The 20,764-nt window shown below is 38.2% G+C and overlaps 1 protein-coding gene across 1 annotated transcript in view; it reads right to left on the reverse strand.

Annotated features, from left to right (window-relative positions):
• Positions 1-850: 850 nt before the first annotated feature.
• EFNA2 (ephrin A2) overlaps positions 851-20,764 on the reverse strand; it is a 1,081,846-nt gene continuing 1,061,932 nt past the window's right edge. Inside the window, exon 4 of the mRNA XM_044054011.1 lies at positions 851-3,697. Within this exon, the coding sequence (XP_043909946.1) occupies positions 3,579-3,697 (119 nt within the window). The 3' untranslated portion in view covers positions 851-3,578. The remainder of the gene's footprint in view (positions 3,698-20,764) is intronic.

Genomic DNA, 20,764 nt, shown 5'->3' on the forward strand with positions numbered 1-20,764 from the left:
TGCTGTTAGCAGTTTGCAGTCTTGGCTTAAGACATAAGACATCCAGTCTCTTATATGTTGTGAATCTGAAAATTAAACCAAAGGTTTATGGTTCTTTATTAACCTAAGCAGTGTCGTAGGAAAAGGACAGTTTACCAGCCATACAGTTTCTAAGTTCCTGAATTGACATTTTTTTCATATTACACATTATATAAAATCTGAAATGTCACTATCTCAGTATGTAAACTTTATTTACATTCATTACAAACTTAAATGTAACCTGCTCCAGAATATAGGAGCTAATTTAATGTCACCTGTCTGTCTCAGAAAACTGAATTATTTTGATAACTTTAACCTCTATCTGTATAGTGAAGAAAGGTGACAACCCAAGGAACTTTCTCTCTTCGACTTGCATGTTCACTTTGAAATTTCCCTCCCTGTCCCTGTCCCCTTAGACAGAGTGACAAAACTAGCTGATAAAGCAAGATTTTGTGGGTTTATCAGCAAGCTTGTGTATTAAAGTATTATGGTCTACAGTGTCAAATGCCTGTTAAAAGCTAAACCTGCATTCATCTGAAATTTATTAACACTTGCTTTGATAACAGTTTGTAAAGAACTAATTTCAGGTTAGTGTGTTTCTGTTTTTTTTATATAAATGTTGATATATATTGCACCTTGGAGCAGTTTATGCAATTAATAAGTATTGTATTTCATAAAACAGTAAGTCCATATCCACAGAAAGTAAACTGTACAGAATTAAATGTAGAACAGAGCAATACTTACCGAGTTATGCAGGTAATGATACCACCGAGACACAGGCCCAACTTTTTACTCAAAGTATTTGACAAAAAAAATGAAGTCAGCCAAAAAGTTACAAAAGATTGTATCTTTTTATTTTTATTATAAAAAAATACAGAATCCAAAGTATGTTGTCATCAGTTACCACAAGCCACAGTGTCTAAAACAAAACAGCTGTATACCTAAGAGTAAAGCTAAGTTGCATTTTGAATGATGAGCCAAGAACCTTATTTGGCAAAATAAACAAGAAAGTCGAAGACAAAACACATGAAAGGTGAGGCATGCCAAGCAGCTTATTTCTGTTGTTACCACCCAGCCTGTGAGTGGCTAGGAGCTGCCCCAGTGATACTTACACAACAAAGATCTTTAAAAAATGTAAATGGTGATTTTTTTGGATGGATTGATGTTTACATTTCCATTAGAATGCTGTTTGTAGAAGAATTTTAAAGGGAATAGACATTGTCCCTCACATGCTAAGTATCCCAGTTAAGTCACCAGCTCAGCTGGTTCCTCCTCTACTTTGAAGCAAGACCATCATTGATTTATGATGAGAATTAATTAAAAACAAAACCACTTTGCTTTTTATGTACACATTATATATGGTGCTGGTGTTTGCTAAGCTGTATTTTACAACCCCATGCAAAAAAAGTTTTACAGTGCTTCCCAACCCTACTTATTACCAGTACTTATGTGCAGGCATACACACACGCATACACACAAACATAAACCACAAATGACTGTGAACACACACACACGTGTATGATCTCACATGCACATATGCGTACATATGTGTATATGCAGACAAGTGTTTGATCTCACATGCACACCCAAACAACTCCCCACACACATACACACACACACACACACACACATATATATGTGCATACTAGTGTTTTCTCATACTTAGGCACACAGACATACATATTCACGCACCTGCCACCTTCAGTTATATCCCAATAGACTTTTAATCTACAGGTGACCTTCTAATCCATTCTTAAATGGTAATCAATAATTATGTAGTAACTGGCAAATGTGCATGAGCCAATGTTATGCATTCCACTACCTTCAATCTGTGTATAAAGCATAATGATGCATATGTCTGTAAGAACTGAATTACGAGTCTGCAGACATAGACACCTTTCTTCCAGAATGAAGTAAAGGGAATTGTTAGCTCTACACTTTCGCTTTTCCCCAAAACCCTATGGACGTTTATGTTTTGTCTGAATAGTTCCAAAATATGTCAGATCATAACCTGGTGAGTCCCACCCCTATATCAAAGAAACTTGTCATAACCCTCTACACTCCACAAAAATACATACTGAAAGCAGGAACAGCTTTTGTCTTACCCAATGAATTAAAACACAGTAAAGATAGCCAGAAACCAATTCATAAGAAAACAATACCCATTCACGGCACTAATTTCATACCAAAGCAAATGCGACCACTGATGCTGTTATCCTAATGCCAGCTGCCTGCCTCCAAGTTGTAGCTTCTTATCTCTTAATAACTGGCAAATGCTTTTAACTCTCTGCACTAGACTCTCTTTTGACACAAAGCTGAGTGCAGTTTCCCACAGCCCATGACTCAACATGCAGTTTAATTATATTTCATAGAATGAGATCTTGAAGAATGTCAGGTTAAGTTCAGATGTCCCAGTTTCAACTGTTTTGATTCTTAACACTGAATATAGTGTGTTGTATCTGTATTATTCACATATTGCAGTCCACCTGAAAAAGGCTTGAATAAGGTCCATAGGTCAGAGGTCAGATATCTCCTGGTGATGATTCATCTTGCCTGCAAATTATACATTTCAGTGTCAAGCTATTTGGGAAAAAGCAGGATAGAAGTACCAGTCCAGTATCTGCAACTTAAGCATACACTTAGGGGTGCTGGTGTGACAATGACTGGCCCTGGTGTAACTTTCCTTAATCCAGACATGGAATAAAAGTATAAGAGAGACAATATCTCAGAAATAGTCATAACAAGGTCAAGGTGTGTGCTTTGAGGGTTGTGAATGACCTTGCATTATAACTGAGTCTTGTGTTCCAATAAATAGGCTGTAGTTATCAGCTGAGTCCTGTGCAGAAGCGAAGTAGGGCAGACAGACACATACTGAGATGGCACCGGCTGCAGGATGTGATACCATTACGTGGGCTCTTCTCCTCAGTTTGTCCTATTCTTCTCATCAATCCAGAGTACCACATCCTGTGGGTTAGTCCATCAGTGGCATAACAACATAACATACCAAACAAGACAAAACAAATTCCAGAGTTGTCTGACCTAAAACAGCAAAAGATAAAGCATTGAACAACACAGTTAAAAAATGTACAATAGTGACATTGTTTCATTCATCTGGATGTCCTGAGTGGCAATTGCCACTAAATAAGTATTCTTTTTACTTGTTTTGGAAGTGCTGCCTTCCTGGTAGCAACAGCAGCACTTCTACCCATTACTGTTCACTGTGTCTGTGGTCTCTTAATAATGTATGCAAAATTCCAGACTCAAAAGAAGTTTTAATCAACAAAATGATTGTCTCTGTCTCCCTTTTGCTGTACTGTTTTTCTCAAAGTCTTTAACTCTTTCCTCTCTTGGTATGCTGCTAGTTACACAGTCAAATTATCTTCATAAAAAATAGGTCACAGGCTTCATGACCCATAAAATCAGTTTCTGTTTTTTTTTGTTCCCTTCTTAAACCATCTCTCTTTGTGTCCTTTGCTTTCCTCACATTGGCTGTGCCTTTTGGTCTGAGAAATATAAAATGTTGGTATTGATAGTGTTCTAGTGCTCTTTTTTTTCCATTGCTATGATGTGAGAAAAGTCAAGAACAAAGTTACAACCAAGAAGAGCAAAGACATTTGAAGGCTGTTACCACAGTTGCTGCTTGTGAAAATGGGTTCTGGAGATTCATACAGGGTGTCATCTGCAGAAAAAAAGTGAGACATTTAGTCAACCATCCCTGGGAAAATACAAATAACAAACCAGAAATAAACAGTCTACCAGTTACAGTTAATGCAAAGTGTGTAATCCATAAGTGGAGTATTATTCTGAACTGCACTATACAGGGAATTTCACACTTGTTTGCATTTCTCATCTGGTTCTAGCAGATTAATCACAAGAATATGTATATAACTTTTTCCTTACATAACCACTCAACTGCCCACATTTTCACAGAATGTGCAGATTTTTGCCTCATATCATTGGTCTGTTCCTCAAAAAATGTGTTTTTCTGGCACATCACTGAGGAATTGAAGTCACTAAATAATGACATGAGTTTCAGACTTCATATCCTTCAGAAAAATGCATTCTAACACAAATTGTTATTCTGGCAACTTTTTAAGTTTATAGAGCCATATTTAAAATCTGTCCCTATTTGTGGGCCTTTGGCCCCTCATTTTCTTAGGCTTTGTCTAGATTTCTTGCACTAAGAAGTTGAGAGATATATTTCCTTAACAAAACATCATTGCCTCTATGACCCTACCCCCCCCCCCCACAAAAAAACAGACATTTATTTATTGATAGTTGTCTTGTAAATGCCATAAATACTCTGTATCCTGCTGTTATACTTATGTTTTAGAATGTTACACTGTTGTAACTTCCTGTTGCTATTTATCGTTCACATTATACATGTGTACTGATGTCTTCATGGCCTGGTTTGTGGTTAGACATTGGTCCTTTGGACCAGTCTATCTATATGATTACCAGACAAAGAATTTAATTAACTGTCTATAAGACATAGGAAAGAGGGACAGTGTTTCTAGTCTTTTCTGGTAACTTATGTATTTTTTTAAACCTGTGATCCTCTCCGTTAGGAACCTCTAAGTTATTTCCAATTGTTTAATATGTCTGATGACACTGTATTCTATAAATAGTCTTATCAGTGTTGAATACGAGAGGACAATAACCTCTTTAAATTTGGATGATACTCCACTGGCGATCATCTGCGCAAAGTAGAATGATTTCTTGACAGTCATTGCTACAAGATGATCAAAGGAAAGGGAATCATCAGCCAAGGTTCCCAGGTCTGTAACTACATTTTCATTTTGTAGTGTATTCTCAGTGCTGTGTGCTGGGGGGATGGTTTGTCTGCCAAATGTGACAATGTGCCATTTTCTAGCCAGTTTTCAATTCAAGACAATTTTCAATACGCCAACCTTTGCTAGGTGATGTAAAAAGGAGAGGGGAATCATCAGCCCAGCTTTCCAGGTCTCTAATTTGTTTTCATTTTGAAGTGGGATATTCTCAATGCTGTATGGTGGGCAGATAGTTTATCTAGCTAATGTGACAATGTTGCTTTTTTGTATTGAATTCAAACCTGTTTTCAATACTCCAAGTGTTTACAAGTGTAAGGAAACCGCCTTTTTATATAATACAGCTCCTAAATTTGTACTGTAGCTTTGAGAACACTGAATGATTTAACAAGCAACTAATGTAAGGTAGCTTAAAGATCTACTTTTAGAGAAGAAATTTCAAATATCACAAGGAAAAGAGACCAAGTCTGAGAAGGAATAATCCGGTAAACATAATGAACATAAGAATATGTCTGATCTTGACATTTCTAAAATGCCAGAAGAATTACAGGTGTATGTTACCAACCAGATAATCTGAGTTCTCATGTAGTCCCCAGCTCAGCTATTTTCTTTTAATCTTCCATGCTTGTGGATCTGTGTTCATTCTGCTGGTGCACTCCATGAGGTCGTGATCATCTAGATGAGCATCTTTAGCACCTCTGCACCCTTCATGCACTCCCATCTCTAGTACCTCTGCACCCTCCAATTCATTCCTATCCATGAAGCAAGTACAGTCTATAATTCAGAAATAAACCGTATGCAGAAGTAAATAAATATATAACTGCCTGGCCTATAAAAAATTTCAATAGTACCCAATGGTTGGAGATGTTGTCCAAGCATAGAGGGAACAACAGAAAATAATAAAATAGCCATTGAGGAGGACTTCCTCACATAGCAACTGATATGGTAAGTACATATTTATTATACTTGATTTTAGGATTCTTCCTCTGCAGATAGACAGTAAGGAAGTATTTCAGGCAAGTTGAGCAGGACCATAAAACTGGACAGAAGGACAGCAGCAGTTAGCATTGTTGGTTAGTGATGCAGCAGTTAGTGTTGTCTCTTCACAGCAAGAGGTTCTCTGGTTTGATTCTTGGCTGGGCTTCCTTCAGTGCGGAATCTGCATGTCCCCCCTGCGCTCATGTGGGCTTCCTTTGGGTGCTCCAGTTTCCTCCCACATTCCAAAAACATGCACCTGGAGAGTTTCTCCCCAGTCCTCCGCTGAAAATGGGCTCTGTCTCAGCTGGACTTTACCGATAAACAAATGTTAAATAAATAAGACTTGGAAAGTAGTCTAACTATAAATATTTGCAGAAGAGACTTTTTTTGAAATAAGTACTGGATCTAACACCAGCATTTTCTAGCAGATGATCAGCTGTTCAGTGACACAAGACAGTGCAGTCAGCAATTCTCTTGGAAAGGGTTTGCTTAAAAACTGACAGCCAGTTCTTCCCTGAAGCAAAGGAGATCAACAGCTGCTCTGTGTTCCTGTAGTCACACATCCTTTACAGGTAGAAATAGAGTTGACAGTACATGTCCACTGTGTGAAGGCCACCTCATCTTTGGCTTCTTCCCCAGGGAAAAACATGAACAGGAGATGTGCAACCCTGCCATCCTTGATGCAGGTCTCAAAAAGGAGAATTCGTCTGCTGCTGCTTCTTCAAGGAATGGCAAAAATGAAGAAGCATTTTAAAAAACATCCCAAGCAAAAGTGGTGTGGGACATAGGCTAAGGCTAAGGTTTTAACTGTTCAGTTTTCAGATCAATAAATTCAGATCTTGAATTTACAATACAGCTTAGAAGGATGTTTTATCCTGTGCGACTAAGGTGCACAATCTGGGATGAAGTCTGATAATGAACTCTGTCTTTATTTAAGTCTTCAAGTGCTGCATGAGCTTAGTTACTCTCTCTCTCTCTGCCAGTTAAGGACCACCTCCAAAATGAAACAGCTGTTTCATGAAAACGTCCCTGGCATTGTGGTTTACTACCCCATTTTATTACAGCTGTTACCTCTTGTAACTCAGCCTCTCTGCTGGAGAAATACATTGGTTTCAGTTGATACAGAATGCTGCTACTAGCTTATTAACTGTACCTACACATTCATCTCATATTCTGCCTGTTTTTTACTTTCTTCACATTAAATTAAAGATTTTGGTGTGAACATATAAACCATTACATAAGCTGACTCCTCATCTAGAAGAATCACTGAAAGCCTACTCTTCTAAGAGAATTACAAACTTCCCCACTGATGGATTGTTTGAGATCCCTGAAGTTCATAACACAGAAACAAACATACATAACGGGCCAAAATCAGACTGTCTTGCACTGAACTGCAAAGAGAATCTGCATTTAAGCACAAGCTACAGTGTCTGCAAGCAAATTATTAAAGTTGGGGATTGCTCTGTATACCGTCCTGGAAGACAATGCAAGATACCCACTGCTCAGCGACTGAAGCACTGCATAGATATAATTCAAAGCATTACCATGGCAATGCTGACCGGGTCTATATTACAAGACCAAAGACACATTCTTTTGAATGTGTCTTGGTTGAACTTAAAAGTCTGAAAATGCAAAATATTGAAGTGTCTGTTAAGCGAATTCTTTCCCTGGGAAAGAATTTGCTTGGCCACTTCGGTACTTTGCTGTTTTCGACACTGTAGTGTGGTCTCTGAGTTGGTATATTTAAGTAGGGAGGGTGTGGGGGTGAAGCCCCCCACTTAATGAAATGTTTGAAGTTGTTTATTTATTTTTTTTGTTGGAACAGCGTCTTTTTTCCCCTTGGAAAAAAATCGTTGTTCTGACACTTCGACATTGCAAGCTTTCACTTACATAGGGTCGATTAATCACTGTTCTATTTTTTACGCATTCGGTAATCTAATATAGACCCATGCTGATGCACACTTGTGAATTACCTTTGAACACTCTTCATGCTGATCATATGCACTGTAGTAATGTGCACTTACACTAGCATCAGACATGCCTTACTGAATCATTCTTGGATGTAACTAGCCAAGTCATATGCTATTGTAATCCCAAATTGCTTGGAAAAATAGTATGATGGGTGACTGAAAGCCATTCAAAAGTGCAAAACAGCTTAGCAAGCATTGCAAAACTTCTGCATTACATAATAAAGACTATACCATTTGGAGCCTTTTTATGAATCTCTGAATGCAAATCAGTATTGACTAGGTGGACCATTTGGCCTTCCAAGTCTGCAAAAGTAATTCTGTGGCTGCTTTGAAAACATAGTGAGCTGTTAAAAAGCCTGTTGAATCCTGCTCATTATGTTTTAAAAGCAGCCGCAGAATTACTTTTGCAGACTTGGTAAGCCAAATGATCCCAACCTGCCAAGACATTCTGAAGTTACCTCTTTCTTTGTGATTTTTTTTTATAAATGCTCACCTTGCAAAAAATTAATTATTTGATGAATAGTATTTATAAGAATTGGAATTATTATTTATTTTGGATGCTATCAGGCAGCAATAATATCCAGCTATGGATTCAGTCATTGTGGACCCTATTTGTGGATGTTAGCAATATTAGAAGTTCTAACCATTCCCAAGAAAACAGTGGCAGTTCCTGGCAACTAAAAGCTGAAGGACAGCTCAGAAATCTTATTTATGCATTTAAACCATGACCTTATAATCTTAAATTATGTCTCCTGTTCCAAACAATTTATGCTTAGGACAAGATGCAATGCCAACTTCACAGACATTCAAAAATCATTTGGAATCGAGAGCTGTGTTTTTGCATCTGGTGTAAATAGCTTTAGAATATGGTCTTTAAAATGGGAATCCAGAGCTGTAACTTGAGTAGATGTCAGTGGAGGCACAATTTTTTACAGCAGGAGTACAGGACTGCCCACTTAAGAGAACGTCTTTAATAAAATTACAAAAATATCAGCAGGATAAACAGACAGTTGATGTCAACAAGGCCACTTTGTGCTAGACCACTCCCTTGTTATGCCTGACATTGGGTCACAAAGGCAGTGGCAACGAAGTATGGCTTGAACAGAGAAAAAGGAAGATAAATTATGCAGTTTACACTTGATGTAAACAAAGACTCTGCCTTCATGTAAAATGTTGAAAACTTATTAAAGAGAAGCTGAAATTAATTCAGATATCAGTGGCAGAAAAGGTTATTCATATCCGTATTTTATGAGCAAATGGAAACAATTCCAAATAGCAGTCATTTGCATTGTTAAAAAAAAATCAAAGAAAAGTATGTCATAAAACTAGAGGAAACGTTAAACATATAGTAATTTAATATGGAAATGCAATAATTTTCAGTGTGTGTGTGTGTCCATCCATGGTCAGTGTTGGGTATGTTCAGCCTCCTATCTAACACAGTGGGCCCCTCAAATAAAGGGTTTCTGTTTCTAATTTTGGATCTTACATGCTTGCCAAGTACTGCCTGAGGTTGTTTTCCTTTTTTCTTTGCCTTTTTCCATTCACTCAAGTTCTCTTATTTCCTTGGCTTACATCACTATGTTGTTTTACTGAAATCATAGGTATTTTTATTTTCCAATTTGCACTCTAGTAGTATTTTTTAAGTTGATACCATGTGTATTTTCTCCTCCACATTTATTTTCCTTCGTGCATCATTCTTTCAGGATGTGGGACCAAATGCTTTGGGCCTGTTATGTTTGCAGTACATAATAAATACCAGATTATCCTGCTCCCATATTCCAGAATCATTCTTTGAACATGGGGTGCCTCTTTCAGACTCAGCATATTGAATCTGAATGTCTCCTTTTCTAGGACTGAAAGCATAACCTTCTTCCATGAGACTGACTGCATTTTAACAGGACAGTATGCTTTAAAAATGAGAATTTATCTTGAGGTATTCTACACTGCTTGAACAAAATGAATGAGTAAATATAGGGGTTTAATCTACGATTCTGACAGCTCTGGTAACTAACTTGTTAAGTCCATTTTACAAACTGTTTAGTGGCAAGAAGAAAGCCATGGAATGGGTGCGAGGGTGTGCTTCCATAGTCCCAGGCAGATAAAACTGCCATATATGCTAAGCCACTTCTTATTTGATGGAAACATTACCAGCTCATCACAGATCTCATTTATTAGTTTAGGTATGCTTCTGACAAGTGCCGTTCTTGTATGCTACAGATAAGCTTAACTGGGGCTATAGTGATCCATAGATTATGGTCTGACAATGCCCCTGGATAGCCATAGAAGAGCCTGGTAACTGGCTAGGGGATATGGGTGTACCACTGATAAGAGGTGGAATACTGACCTTAATTAATTAAGGAAGGTGAGGATAAATATACAATCGGACTGAATGCTAAAACTGCATTTTATATGAACTTCAGAATGAACTGGCTCCCCACCTAAGCACCATGTTCAATCATAGTCTCACGTCAGGCTTTGTGCCCACTGAATGGTGCACAGCAACAGTTATCCGACTCCACAAAGGGGGAGCCACCACTGATACTGGAAACTATCGCCGTATTAGTCTGACGAGCCTGGTCTGCAAGGGCATGGAACGTATCATCATGAAACTCATAAACAAAGACATTGGTAACCTCCAAACTCTGGACCCCACCCAGTTCGGGTTTGCAAAAGGCAGATCATGCCTTCTGAACCTGATCGACTTCTTTGAGGCATTCCCCAAGGCCGTAGACAAGGGTAAGGTGGTTCAGATAGCCTATCTTGACCTCGCCAAGGCTGTCGACACCATCCCTCATTCTGGAATTATAGCTAAACTCACTAAACTAGGTATAAATGCCTACATCACAAGATGGGTTGCCAACTGCCTCACTGACAGAACACACACTGTAAAAGTTGCAGACTCCAAATCTGACTTCAAACCAGTGACAAGTGGAGTAACACAGGGTTCAGTCCTGTGACCTCTCCTGTTTGATATCTACTTCTCTGAAGTACAGGTTAACACAGAAGGCCTCTGGCTAATGAAGTTCACAGATGACTGCAAACTAGGAGCCATAGCTGAGTCTCCAAATGATGTGGACATCCTACAGAAGGACCTCACTGAGATAGATGCCCTGGTGTCAGAGGCATGGCCTCAAGCTCAATACCAAAAAGTGTATTGTCATCCCCTTTGGTAAAAACATTGTACCTATGAACTACCACATAAACAGCAGTCTACGTAATGCCGAATGTTTGATAAGAGACCTTGGGACCCAGGCGGACAGTAGTCTCTCCTTTGATAATCACATCGCCACAGTAGTCAGGAAATCTTTCTATGTGGCACACCTCATCACAAAAGGGTTCTCATCCAGGAAAAAAAAAGGTCATTGTTCCCCTCTACTCGGCACTCATTAGACACATTATAGAGTACAACGCCCCTTTTGGAATGTACCTCACAAGACATCTGCAGCAGCTGGAAAGGCCATAGAAGTACCTCACAAAGAGGATTACTGGCCTCAAACAGATGCTTACTCTGTAGCATATCGCCTACTCCAAGGAGATCTCTGCCTAACATATAAATTAGCTAAGTTAAACCCTGAGTTGTTGGACATGCTACACCTAAAGAAATCCCAATCCCTCCGAGCTACACGCTCTAGGGACCTAAACCTTGTCACCACAACAAACAGGACATGCTGGAGGGATAGATTCTTATCCCAGAGACTTCCTATACTCTGGAACAAGCTACTCATCTATGTCAAACAAACTTCCTCATTAACACTCTTCAAGAAAAATCTTGATGAGTGGATGGGAAACAGGAAATACACCCCGGGGATCACTTCTGTGGCTCTGCTTGACAGGGGCACAGGAAATTCACTTTCTTGGGTGGCGAAAGCCAGGGAACCTTGTTGGCTAGGCTTACATAGGCCCTTGGGCCGATAGCCTAGTACCTACCTATGAAGCTAGGAATGATGACATTAAAGAACAACTAATGCACAGGAAGTATAATGTCCAAAATATTAATTAGAATACCAACTAGAAACAAATCTTCATATCCTTGCAATGATTTCCATGTATTAAGTGTGAGATAATCTGACTCATGCTCTACTCTTTTTTTTGAGAGCAGAGCCTTCAAATGCACCTTATTCACAGAAAATGCCAGTACAAAGAATGATTTGACCACTTGGAGAAAGAGAGATAAAGAGTCATCAGTGGAGGTAAATGCCCCAAATATTAAAAAAAGAACAAAATCGGTAATTCTATCAATACCCAAGTCTTTTATGATATCATCACTGGCTGATCCACTCATGTAGTGGTCAGCTGCTTTGCTATAGCTAGTGACAACGACTTGGTTTCTAGCATGAATCTGGGGAGTTAGTTGCCAGCTCAAAGACAAACTAGGAGCTTTCTAAACATGCTTACTATGTCAAAAGTGATGGTGGCATTGGCCATTGTAGTGAACTGAGCTCAAGAGGAAGGCAGAAGCAAAGCAAACACTTGGGCTCTAAATCAAAGGAACGCACTGGTATCACTCAGTGTGCCTTCCATGGAATCAGGGCACATATTACAACTCAGGAGACTAAACTACTAATTCCCTACATAAACGTAGCAGACAGAACAAAAAAGAGCAAACTCATGCACTTCTGCTAATGCCTCCTGTTGGTATCATTAATCCAGTAGTAAAATGTAAAAGTGTGTGGGGCCTACATCATCTCGCCTGGTAAGCATAGGCCAGAGCTACATGGGTGCACTGCTGGAAGTTTTCCAGAGTAAAGGAACCACTGCAGAATTCTCCATCAGGCTCAGAGCTGAGCAGCAAATTAACATTTCTTAAAAAGTATCTTTTCATCTTGGTTTATTGGTGTCATTTGTGACTCCATTGTCTTTTGTGCAAATGTACATGGCACTCACAATTAGGTCATAACTTTAGCGGATGTGTTATGTAGAAGGCAGAGAAGAAAAAGCAGGACATTTGAGAAAAGTATCTGAGAATACAAGAATGCATGTAACTCTTCCTGCTTCAGAAGGAATGTATCACAGTAATGCTACGTAAAGAGGGGTGGCACCATTTTGCCTTTGGAGACAGCATGTACACTTCTTTGGAGTATCAAGTTCTTGTGACGTTTAAATTGGAAAACATTAATTTGGAACACTGTCACATTTCATTTGGAATACTGTCTTTTTTGGGGGGGGTTAAAAAGGACAAAAGACAAGCTTGGTTGTTTAGATTAGAAATACATTGAAACTCTGTGTGGATAAATGAAATGGGATCTGCAAGTAAAAACTCATTTACTCTCAACCCTTCTTTATGCCTCTTCCATTTACACTAACCTCTCTAAAAAGAACCTTCACAAACTAGCTATATCCTATAATAACATTGCCAGATTCGCTACAGGCTCCCCATTTAGAACTCATCACTGTCTAAATCTGAAACAACTAGGCTGATTAGAATTTCTGAATCAGATACAATTTCAGCAACTCACAATAACATACAAGGCCCTTTATCAACCCCATAATACTCCCATACTCTCTAGCTTCATTATACCATATAGCAATCTCAAAAATTTACGCTCCTCAAACAAAATGCTTTTGAATATTACTAAATCTAAAAACTTAGCTGGTAATTCCTTGTTCTCTAACTCTGTCGGTAAAGTATGGAATCAATTACCACCTGAGCTTACATCTCAGACCTCTCTCCCACTTTTTAAAAGAAATCTAAAGCTCTACTTCAATAACCACTGGTTATGCTCCTGTTCTAACCCTGACTAACATTTTCTTGACTCTGATCTTTTACCTTTCTCCTATTACAAACCTTCTTAAAATACTTCTATATCCTTTTCTCTCACATAGAAATAAATTGTTACTAGTATACTTTAACCTACTTAGTATACTCCCCTTCTAAGACTTGTTTCTTGTAAGAGTGGATTATAAAAAAAAAAAAAAAAAAACTTTTAATTCTTCTATTTTTTATATTATTATTATTATGATATATATATATATATATATATATATATATATATATATATTATTTTAACAATTTCTTTAGCTAACATGTTATACTAAAATTATTGCTGTATATAACTGCTTTTATGGTATAATTATTGCTATATAAAACTATTTTTATGTTATTCTCTCTTAAATTGTATGTTTTTTTTCCTGGAGCTTTTCTCCCTGGGCCTCTACTGAAAATGGACATATATCCAGTTAGACTAGCCTGGTCAACAAATGTAAAATAAATAAATAAATAAAATAAAAATGACCAGGTTCATCCCAACATGGATATCGCAGAAGGCCCTACATTATCACAAAAGGAAATAAATGAAAGAAAAATAGGATGAGTACTGACAAAGTGGACCTGCTATAATAGAGTAATCGTGAGACTGCCAAACCTGGCAGAAGGGGAGAAATATGTCTGATAATTAATCTGACTAAAAATGTCACCATGTAGTTTTCATTCATCCAGTTTGCAGGGAAGGATAACCCCATGCATCTTAATAATAATTTCTTTACAACTGCATTCATCCAGCACCATTTACAAATGTTTTCAGTTTCTTCTCTTCTCTTATCCCACCAGGTAAAGCATTTCCACTTGTTAAATTCTTTTTCAGAATATTGTAAGAATTCCCCCTTCTGTTGCCTACAGATCTTACCAATCACTCTTAGATCATTAATCCATCTGTTTCTAATTCTAAAGTATTAAGAAGATAATAAACTCTCCTCGTCTTATTACCCTACATATGAGTTCTTCTCAGCCTTTGCTGTCTCATAGAAGCAGTTCAAGCATTAACCTCTTATGCAGATACTTGTATAGCAAGCCCCCCTTATTCTTAAAGATACCTACTTACTCTTTTCTCAAGTGTTTGTGCCTAAAGAACTGCATTGGCCGTGATCTGGACAGGGGCCACAAGCTGACTGATGCTACATATGCCCCCAACTAATAGGAAATGTTTAAAATGATGTCAACATATTTAAGCAGCCAGGCAAGGGGTCCCAGATGTTGAGTCCCAGTAGAATCATACTTCTGTCCCTCAGCAGTGAAACTAATAAAGAACCCCACTGCCGCCATAACAGTACTAGAATTTTGACCACCCATTACCACTAAGACCCCGCTGCCACCATACAGTACTAGAATCTTGACCACTCATCACCACCAAGACCCGCTGCCACCATACAATACTGGAATCTTGACCACTCATCACCACTAATAAGAGCCCCACTGCCGGCATACAATACTAGAATCTTAACCACTCATTTCCCCCACTTCAAGGCCCTAAAACAAAACTCCATTGTACAGATCACTCCTTCTCCATACTGGGTCCAATACTCTGCAATCTACCCTCCCCTTAAAGAAACCTCCTCCTTACCAGTATTCCTACCAGGTTTAACAACTCCTCTCCAGAAAATGACAAAATGTCATTACCGTACCTCTAACAACAATGCCTAATTCCACCTCACTCCATCTAACGTGTATATGTCTCCCTCACCACCTATCAGCGTGTACCTCTATCTGATTAGCTTTCTCTACCTTAACTAGAACTCATGTGTATATAAATGTACAGATATACTGTTGCATAATCTAGTTCTGTCCAGCTTTTGTCTACATATTTGCATATATACTTCTCTATAGACCTCCTTTTTTATATTTGTTCAGCTGTGTTATATTTCTGTTCTGCTTTCCCAGGTTAAGATTCGTGATCAGTGCACTGGTTAAATTCAAATAAATAAATAAAGTGTTGCCACCCATACCAGTGAGACTACCACTGAATGGGTATGACAGGCAGTTTTCTCATGCATGACAATGTAGGTGTCTTGGCAGAGGTTTGTGAGGGACTGACATGTGCCTAGCAGCCTCACATCTGGACCTTCCCATGACCATGTACTACTACAAAGCTGGTAGTAGTAGACTGGACATAATTTACCATGTGTCTCAGGGAAGCACAGACAGAGACACATTTTTTATTAAAGTGGGGAAGGTATTTTACAATTATACTTTTTTATGCAGTTTCCCAAGATGAACGCCAAATGTAAACAGGAGCAAAAAAAGGCAAACCAAATTAGCACAAGTAATAACAAAAGAACTGCTATTAAAAAGGTTAATCCCACCACTAAGCCCTTTTGTCTATAACAGACTTCATCAGAGTTAATAAAAACAGAATTGCTCATTAACATTTTAAATAGTGTCAGGTTAACAATTGGATCTCCACACTAATTCCAATAAATTAGTGTGCCCTTAAAGGTAAACAGTGTCATAAAAATCAACTTAAAAATACAATTAGCACTAAAAATCTGGTATAGTAATACAAAATGAAAATGTAAATAAATACCTAACAATGTCCCAAAAACTTTATAACCATCTCTCGCAATACTGTGTCACCAGTAAAGAGAAAATGTTAAAATAATGAATATTCAATATTCAAAACCATTCATAAAAGAAAAAAAATTAATTAGTGAAAAACTTTTATGAACAGTAATGAACCCCTGTTAATAATAAGGTCGCCCTAGCTTTCAGAGCATAGGCTAATGACGAAGAGTCATTTAGCCCTGGTTCTACACATGCATTCAGCCTTGTTTGCCAAAGCAGTTCCTGTACTTCAAGGCTATTTTCAAAGGCCCCGCTTGGTCATTATAAAGTATCCTGTCAATGACAAAAAAGATATATTTATTAAAATCACCTTTTGGTGTTCCCTTTACGAATGTTGTACAAATATTTGTATATCCTGTCCCTCAATTTCCTAGTTGTCCTACCAATGTAAAATGTTGGACAGGATACACATGTAGCAAATACATTACATTCTTAGGGGATTTTAAAGCTAAGGTGAACTTATTCTGAACAGGGTTTCCTTATTGTTCTCCTCCTAACATCCCTCACTCTTCAGAAAATATTGCTACCTCATTCAACACACACTTCACACAAACCATACTATCACTAGCTAAACAACACAACCCCCCTCCCCTCCAACCCACACCTTCAAGTAGTAATCTCCCCACTGCCTTCTCTTTTTCTCCTGTACCTACCTCCAACATAAAAAAAACTCTTAACTAAACTTAAGCCCACCAAACTAGCAGCAGACAACCTCCCAAGTGAATACCTACAAATCGCAGCTGATGCACTGGCCTACCCAGTATCCATCTTCATTAACCGATCACTGTCAGAAAGTTACGTTCCCACACTGTGGAAAGTATCACATATAATTCCCTTCCACAAAGGCAGATCCTCCACAGAACTAACCAATTACCGCCCCATAGCTATTCTCTCTCCACTCTCCAAAATATTAGAGAGATGCATACACTCTCAGGTCTCAGACTACCTCCTTACTAACAACCTCCTTTCCAATACTCAGCATGGTTTCCAACCAAACCATAGCACCACCACTGCCTTACTCTCCTTTACTAACACTATCCTTCAGCATAAAAACAATGGCTATCTCTCCTCTGCTACTTTCCTAGACCTATCTAAAGCATTTGACATGATCCCACACCAACAACTTATCTCTATCCTCAATAACCTATCCTTCTCACAATCAGTCACCAACTGGTTTCAGAGTTACCTGTCTGACCGCCAACAATCCGTTGTATGGCAGAATGACATACCTCCCCAGCTACCTGTCTCCATAGGGGTTCCCCAAGGATCCATCCTTGGACCCCTACTCTTCTCTGTTTTCACCAATAATCTAGCCTCTGCCACCAAACATGGCACACTCATACAATACTCAGATGACTCAACCATCATCTGCTCAGCCTAGTCCCTACCCAAACTGCAAAAAGTCACACAGGAAGCCTTTTCCTCTGTTAAAACTTGGTTATCCGATGCCCAATTAATACTCAATCCAAACAAAACTAAACTACTCATCTTCCAACTCACCAAACATACTCAAAACAACTCTCACTTTTACATCACAGCAAAAGACAACACCACTATATAGCCAACTGAACACACCAAATTGCTAGGAGTAGAAATAGACAATAAACTAAAATTTGACATTCACATATCCATGACCATAAAAAAGTCCACAAAAAACTAGGAGCTATATACAGAAATAAGCAACTTCTCACCAAAGCAGCAAAGATTTCAATAGCAAATTCCCACCTTATCTCCACCCTACTTTATGCCTCTCCAATATATACCAACCTAAGGCAATGCGATCTAAACAAGCTAGAGACCTGCTACAACAAAATCACCAAATTCGCCACAGGGGCATCCTACCGTAGTCACCACTCTCTCTCTCACTTGCTGAACTGGGCCGGCTTGAACTCCCTCACCTCCTTCAATAGTATCAACTCTCCCTCACCCACAAACTAGTAAACCATCCACTAAATGGCCCATCCCTCCAGAATCTACTCCATCCCTATCGCACCACCAGACCACTAAGATCCAGCAACAAAAATCACTTGCAGATCACTAAAGCCAATAACTCGGCTGGTGAAGCATTATTCCCTTGCACCATAACCAAATTATGGAGCTCCCTCCCACCCACAATTACCTCCGTACCATCATGCACCCACTTCAAAACTTTACTAAAAGCACACCTAAAAACATGCTGGCTATGCCCTTGCAACTCCCACTCTAATATCACCCACCCCATCCAACCACTACCTTTCTTTCCACTCCACTAACTACCTTGATTATAGCAAGCTCAGATGCTCATAAGCCTAGTACTTATACAGCAGGAACTTCTTATTTTAACATTTGTTAATGTCTGTTATGTACTTCACAGATAAAGATTCTAGTTGTCTACTGATGTACTATGTTCTTCATCTGTAAATATGTTGTAAGTAATTCCTATGCAAATTGTTAATCACTATGTAATCCAACATAACTACTGTCTGTTTATTTTAACTGTGGAGCCTTTCTCCCCGGGCCTCCACTGAAAATGGACCTGCGTCCAGTCGGACACTCCCGGTCAACAAATATAAATAAATAAATAAATTGTTGATGAAAGTTTTTCACTCAATTCTTTTTTTTCTTTTATGAATGGTTTTGAATATTGAATATTTATTACTTTAACATTTTTGTTTACTGGTGATGAAGCATTGTTAGAGATATATAGTTTTTGGGATGTGGTTATGTATTTATTTATATTTTCACTTTATATTATAAGATTTTTAGTGCTAATCACATTTTTAAATCGATTTCCATGACACTGTTTACCTTTAAGGACCCATTAATTTATTGGAATTGATGTGGAGATCAGATTGGTAACCTGGCACTATTTAAAATGTTAATAAGGACTTCTTTTTTATTCACTCTGATGAAGTGTGTTATAGATGAAAGTGCTTAGTGGTGGAATTAAAACTTTTTTAACAGCATCTCTTTTGTCATTATGTGTGTTACATTGGTTTACTGATCAAAATGAACAATTTATTTTGTGTATCTGTACATACATACACACACTCACAAAACTATTTAAATGTAGCTATAAAAACATATGGGAGATATATGAGATTATTCTTATGTAGAAAATGGTGTTGACCTGTAGAGCTGCACCCTGACTGGAACGTTCTCCAGGAGGGTGTTAATCTACAATGTAAAGCTTGCTTAAAAGTGAGTCTAGTGCTTCACAGCAGCATATTGAGCTGCAGTGGAGCTCAGACTGAAAGTAACATAATGGCCACCATTATTTTACCCTCACTAAGCAGCACTTTTGTTGTTTAGTGAATGTAAATTAAAAAAAAAGAAAGAAAATTAAAAAAAAAAAAGTGTGTTCCTTTATGTCTGTGTGTATGAGTGTAAGACAGTGAAAGCAAGATCGATAAAGCCATTATTTTACACTCGCTAAGCAGTGCTTTTGCTGTTTAGCGAGTGTAAAAGTAAATGAAACATAAAAAAGTGTGTTTGTGTATGTGTGTTTATGTTTCTGCTTGTGTGTGTGTGTGTGTGTGTGTGTGTGTGTGTGTGTGTGTGTGTGTGTGTGAGAGAGAGAGAGTGTGAAGAGTGAGCGCGATTGAGCTCTGGAAGCAGTTGAGGTTCGACCTCTTAGCTCAAGATATTGCCATAAAGCCTAAATTACAGGGGGAACAAAGACTCAAAATAAGGACAGATTTTAAATATTGCTCTTATAAAATTGCAAAGTTTCTGTAATGATAGGGTTTTGAATGAGCATGCATTTTCTGAAGCGCAAGTGTGAGTATGTGTGTGAGTGAGAAATCGAGCGACCACTGGCAGCAGTAAACAGGTTTACATATCTCTCGACCTCTTGGCTCAAAAAATTCTAGACGAAGCTAAAAATAAATGGGAACAGAGACTCAAAAATAGGAAAATATTTTAAATATTGCTCTTATATAATTAGAAAGTTGCTTAAATATTAGGATTTGTATTAGCATAAATTTTCTGATGAAAATAAAGTGTGAAACTCAAATGTATGTCATTATTTAATGACTTCAATCCCCAGTGAGTGGCAGCAAATTGCACATATTAGGAGTAAGGGACGAAAATACGAAGTAAATATATGGATTTTTTTTAAAACGTTCTACTTTGGATGTAAAATACTTCCTCCAACACCATTTACATAAACTACAGCAAGTAGGAAATATTAGGAGGAGGAACTATTTTACATAAAAAATATATAAAAATAATATAGTAAAAAAAAAAAGTAAGTAAAACACATCAATTTTACAGACAGCCCATTCTCTAAGCACAATAATGTCCTCCAGGGTGTGTGTTACTGTATAAATAACACCCTATCAGGGATGTAGAGGCCCTCTGCCTGTGGTGGCAGACCTCATAACACTCCTGGGCGGGCAATATTTACACAGTAACACACAACAGCCCATTCTGTAAGCACTATAATGTCCTCCAGAGTGTGTGTTACTGTGTAAATAACACCCTTTCAGGGGTGTAGAGACCCTCTTCCTGCAGCGTCGGACCTCATAACACTCCTAGATAGGCATTATTTACACAGTAACACACACCCCGTTGGGCATTATTGCTTGCATAAACAATTTCATGGAACTGCTGTGTTCTGAACCATCACATATTTGTTTCAGATGACTGACAATAAATACATTTCTTATAAAATCCTTATATGTCTTTTTCCACCT

The sequence above is a fragment of the Protopterus annectens genome, chromosome 13.part0 (genome assembly GCF_019279795.1).
Source record: "Protopterus annectens isolate FY-2018-M chromosome 13.part0, PAN1.0, whole genome shotgun sequence".
Classification (NCBI taxonomy): domain Eukaryota; kingdom Metazoa; phylum Chordata; order Ceratodontiformes; family Protopteridae; genus Protopterus; species Protopterus annectens.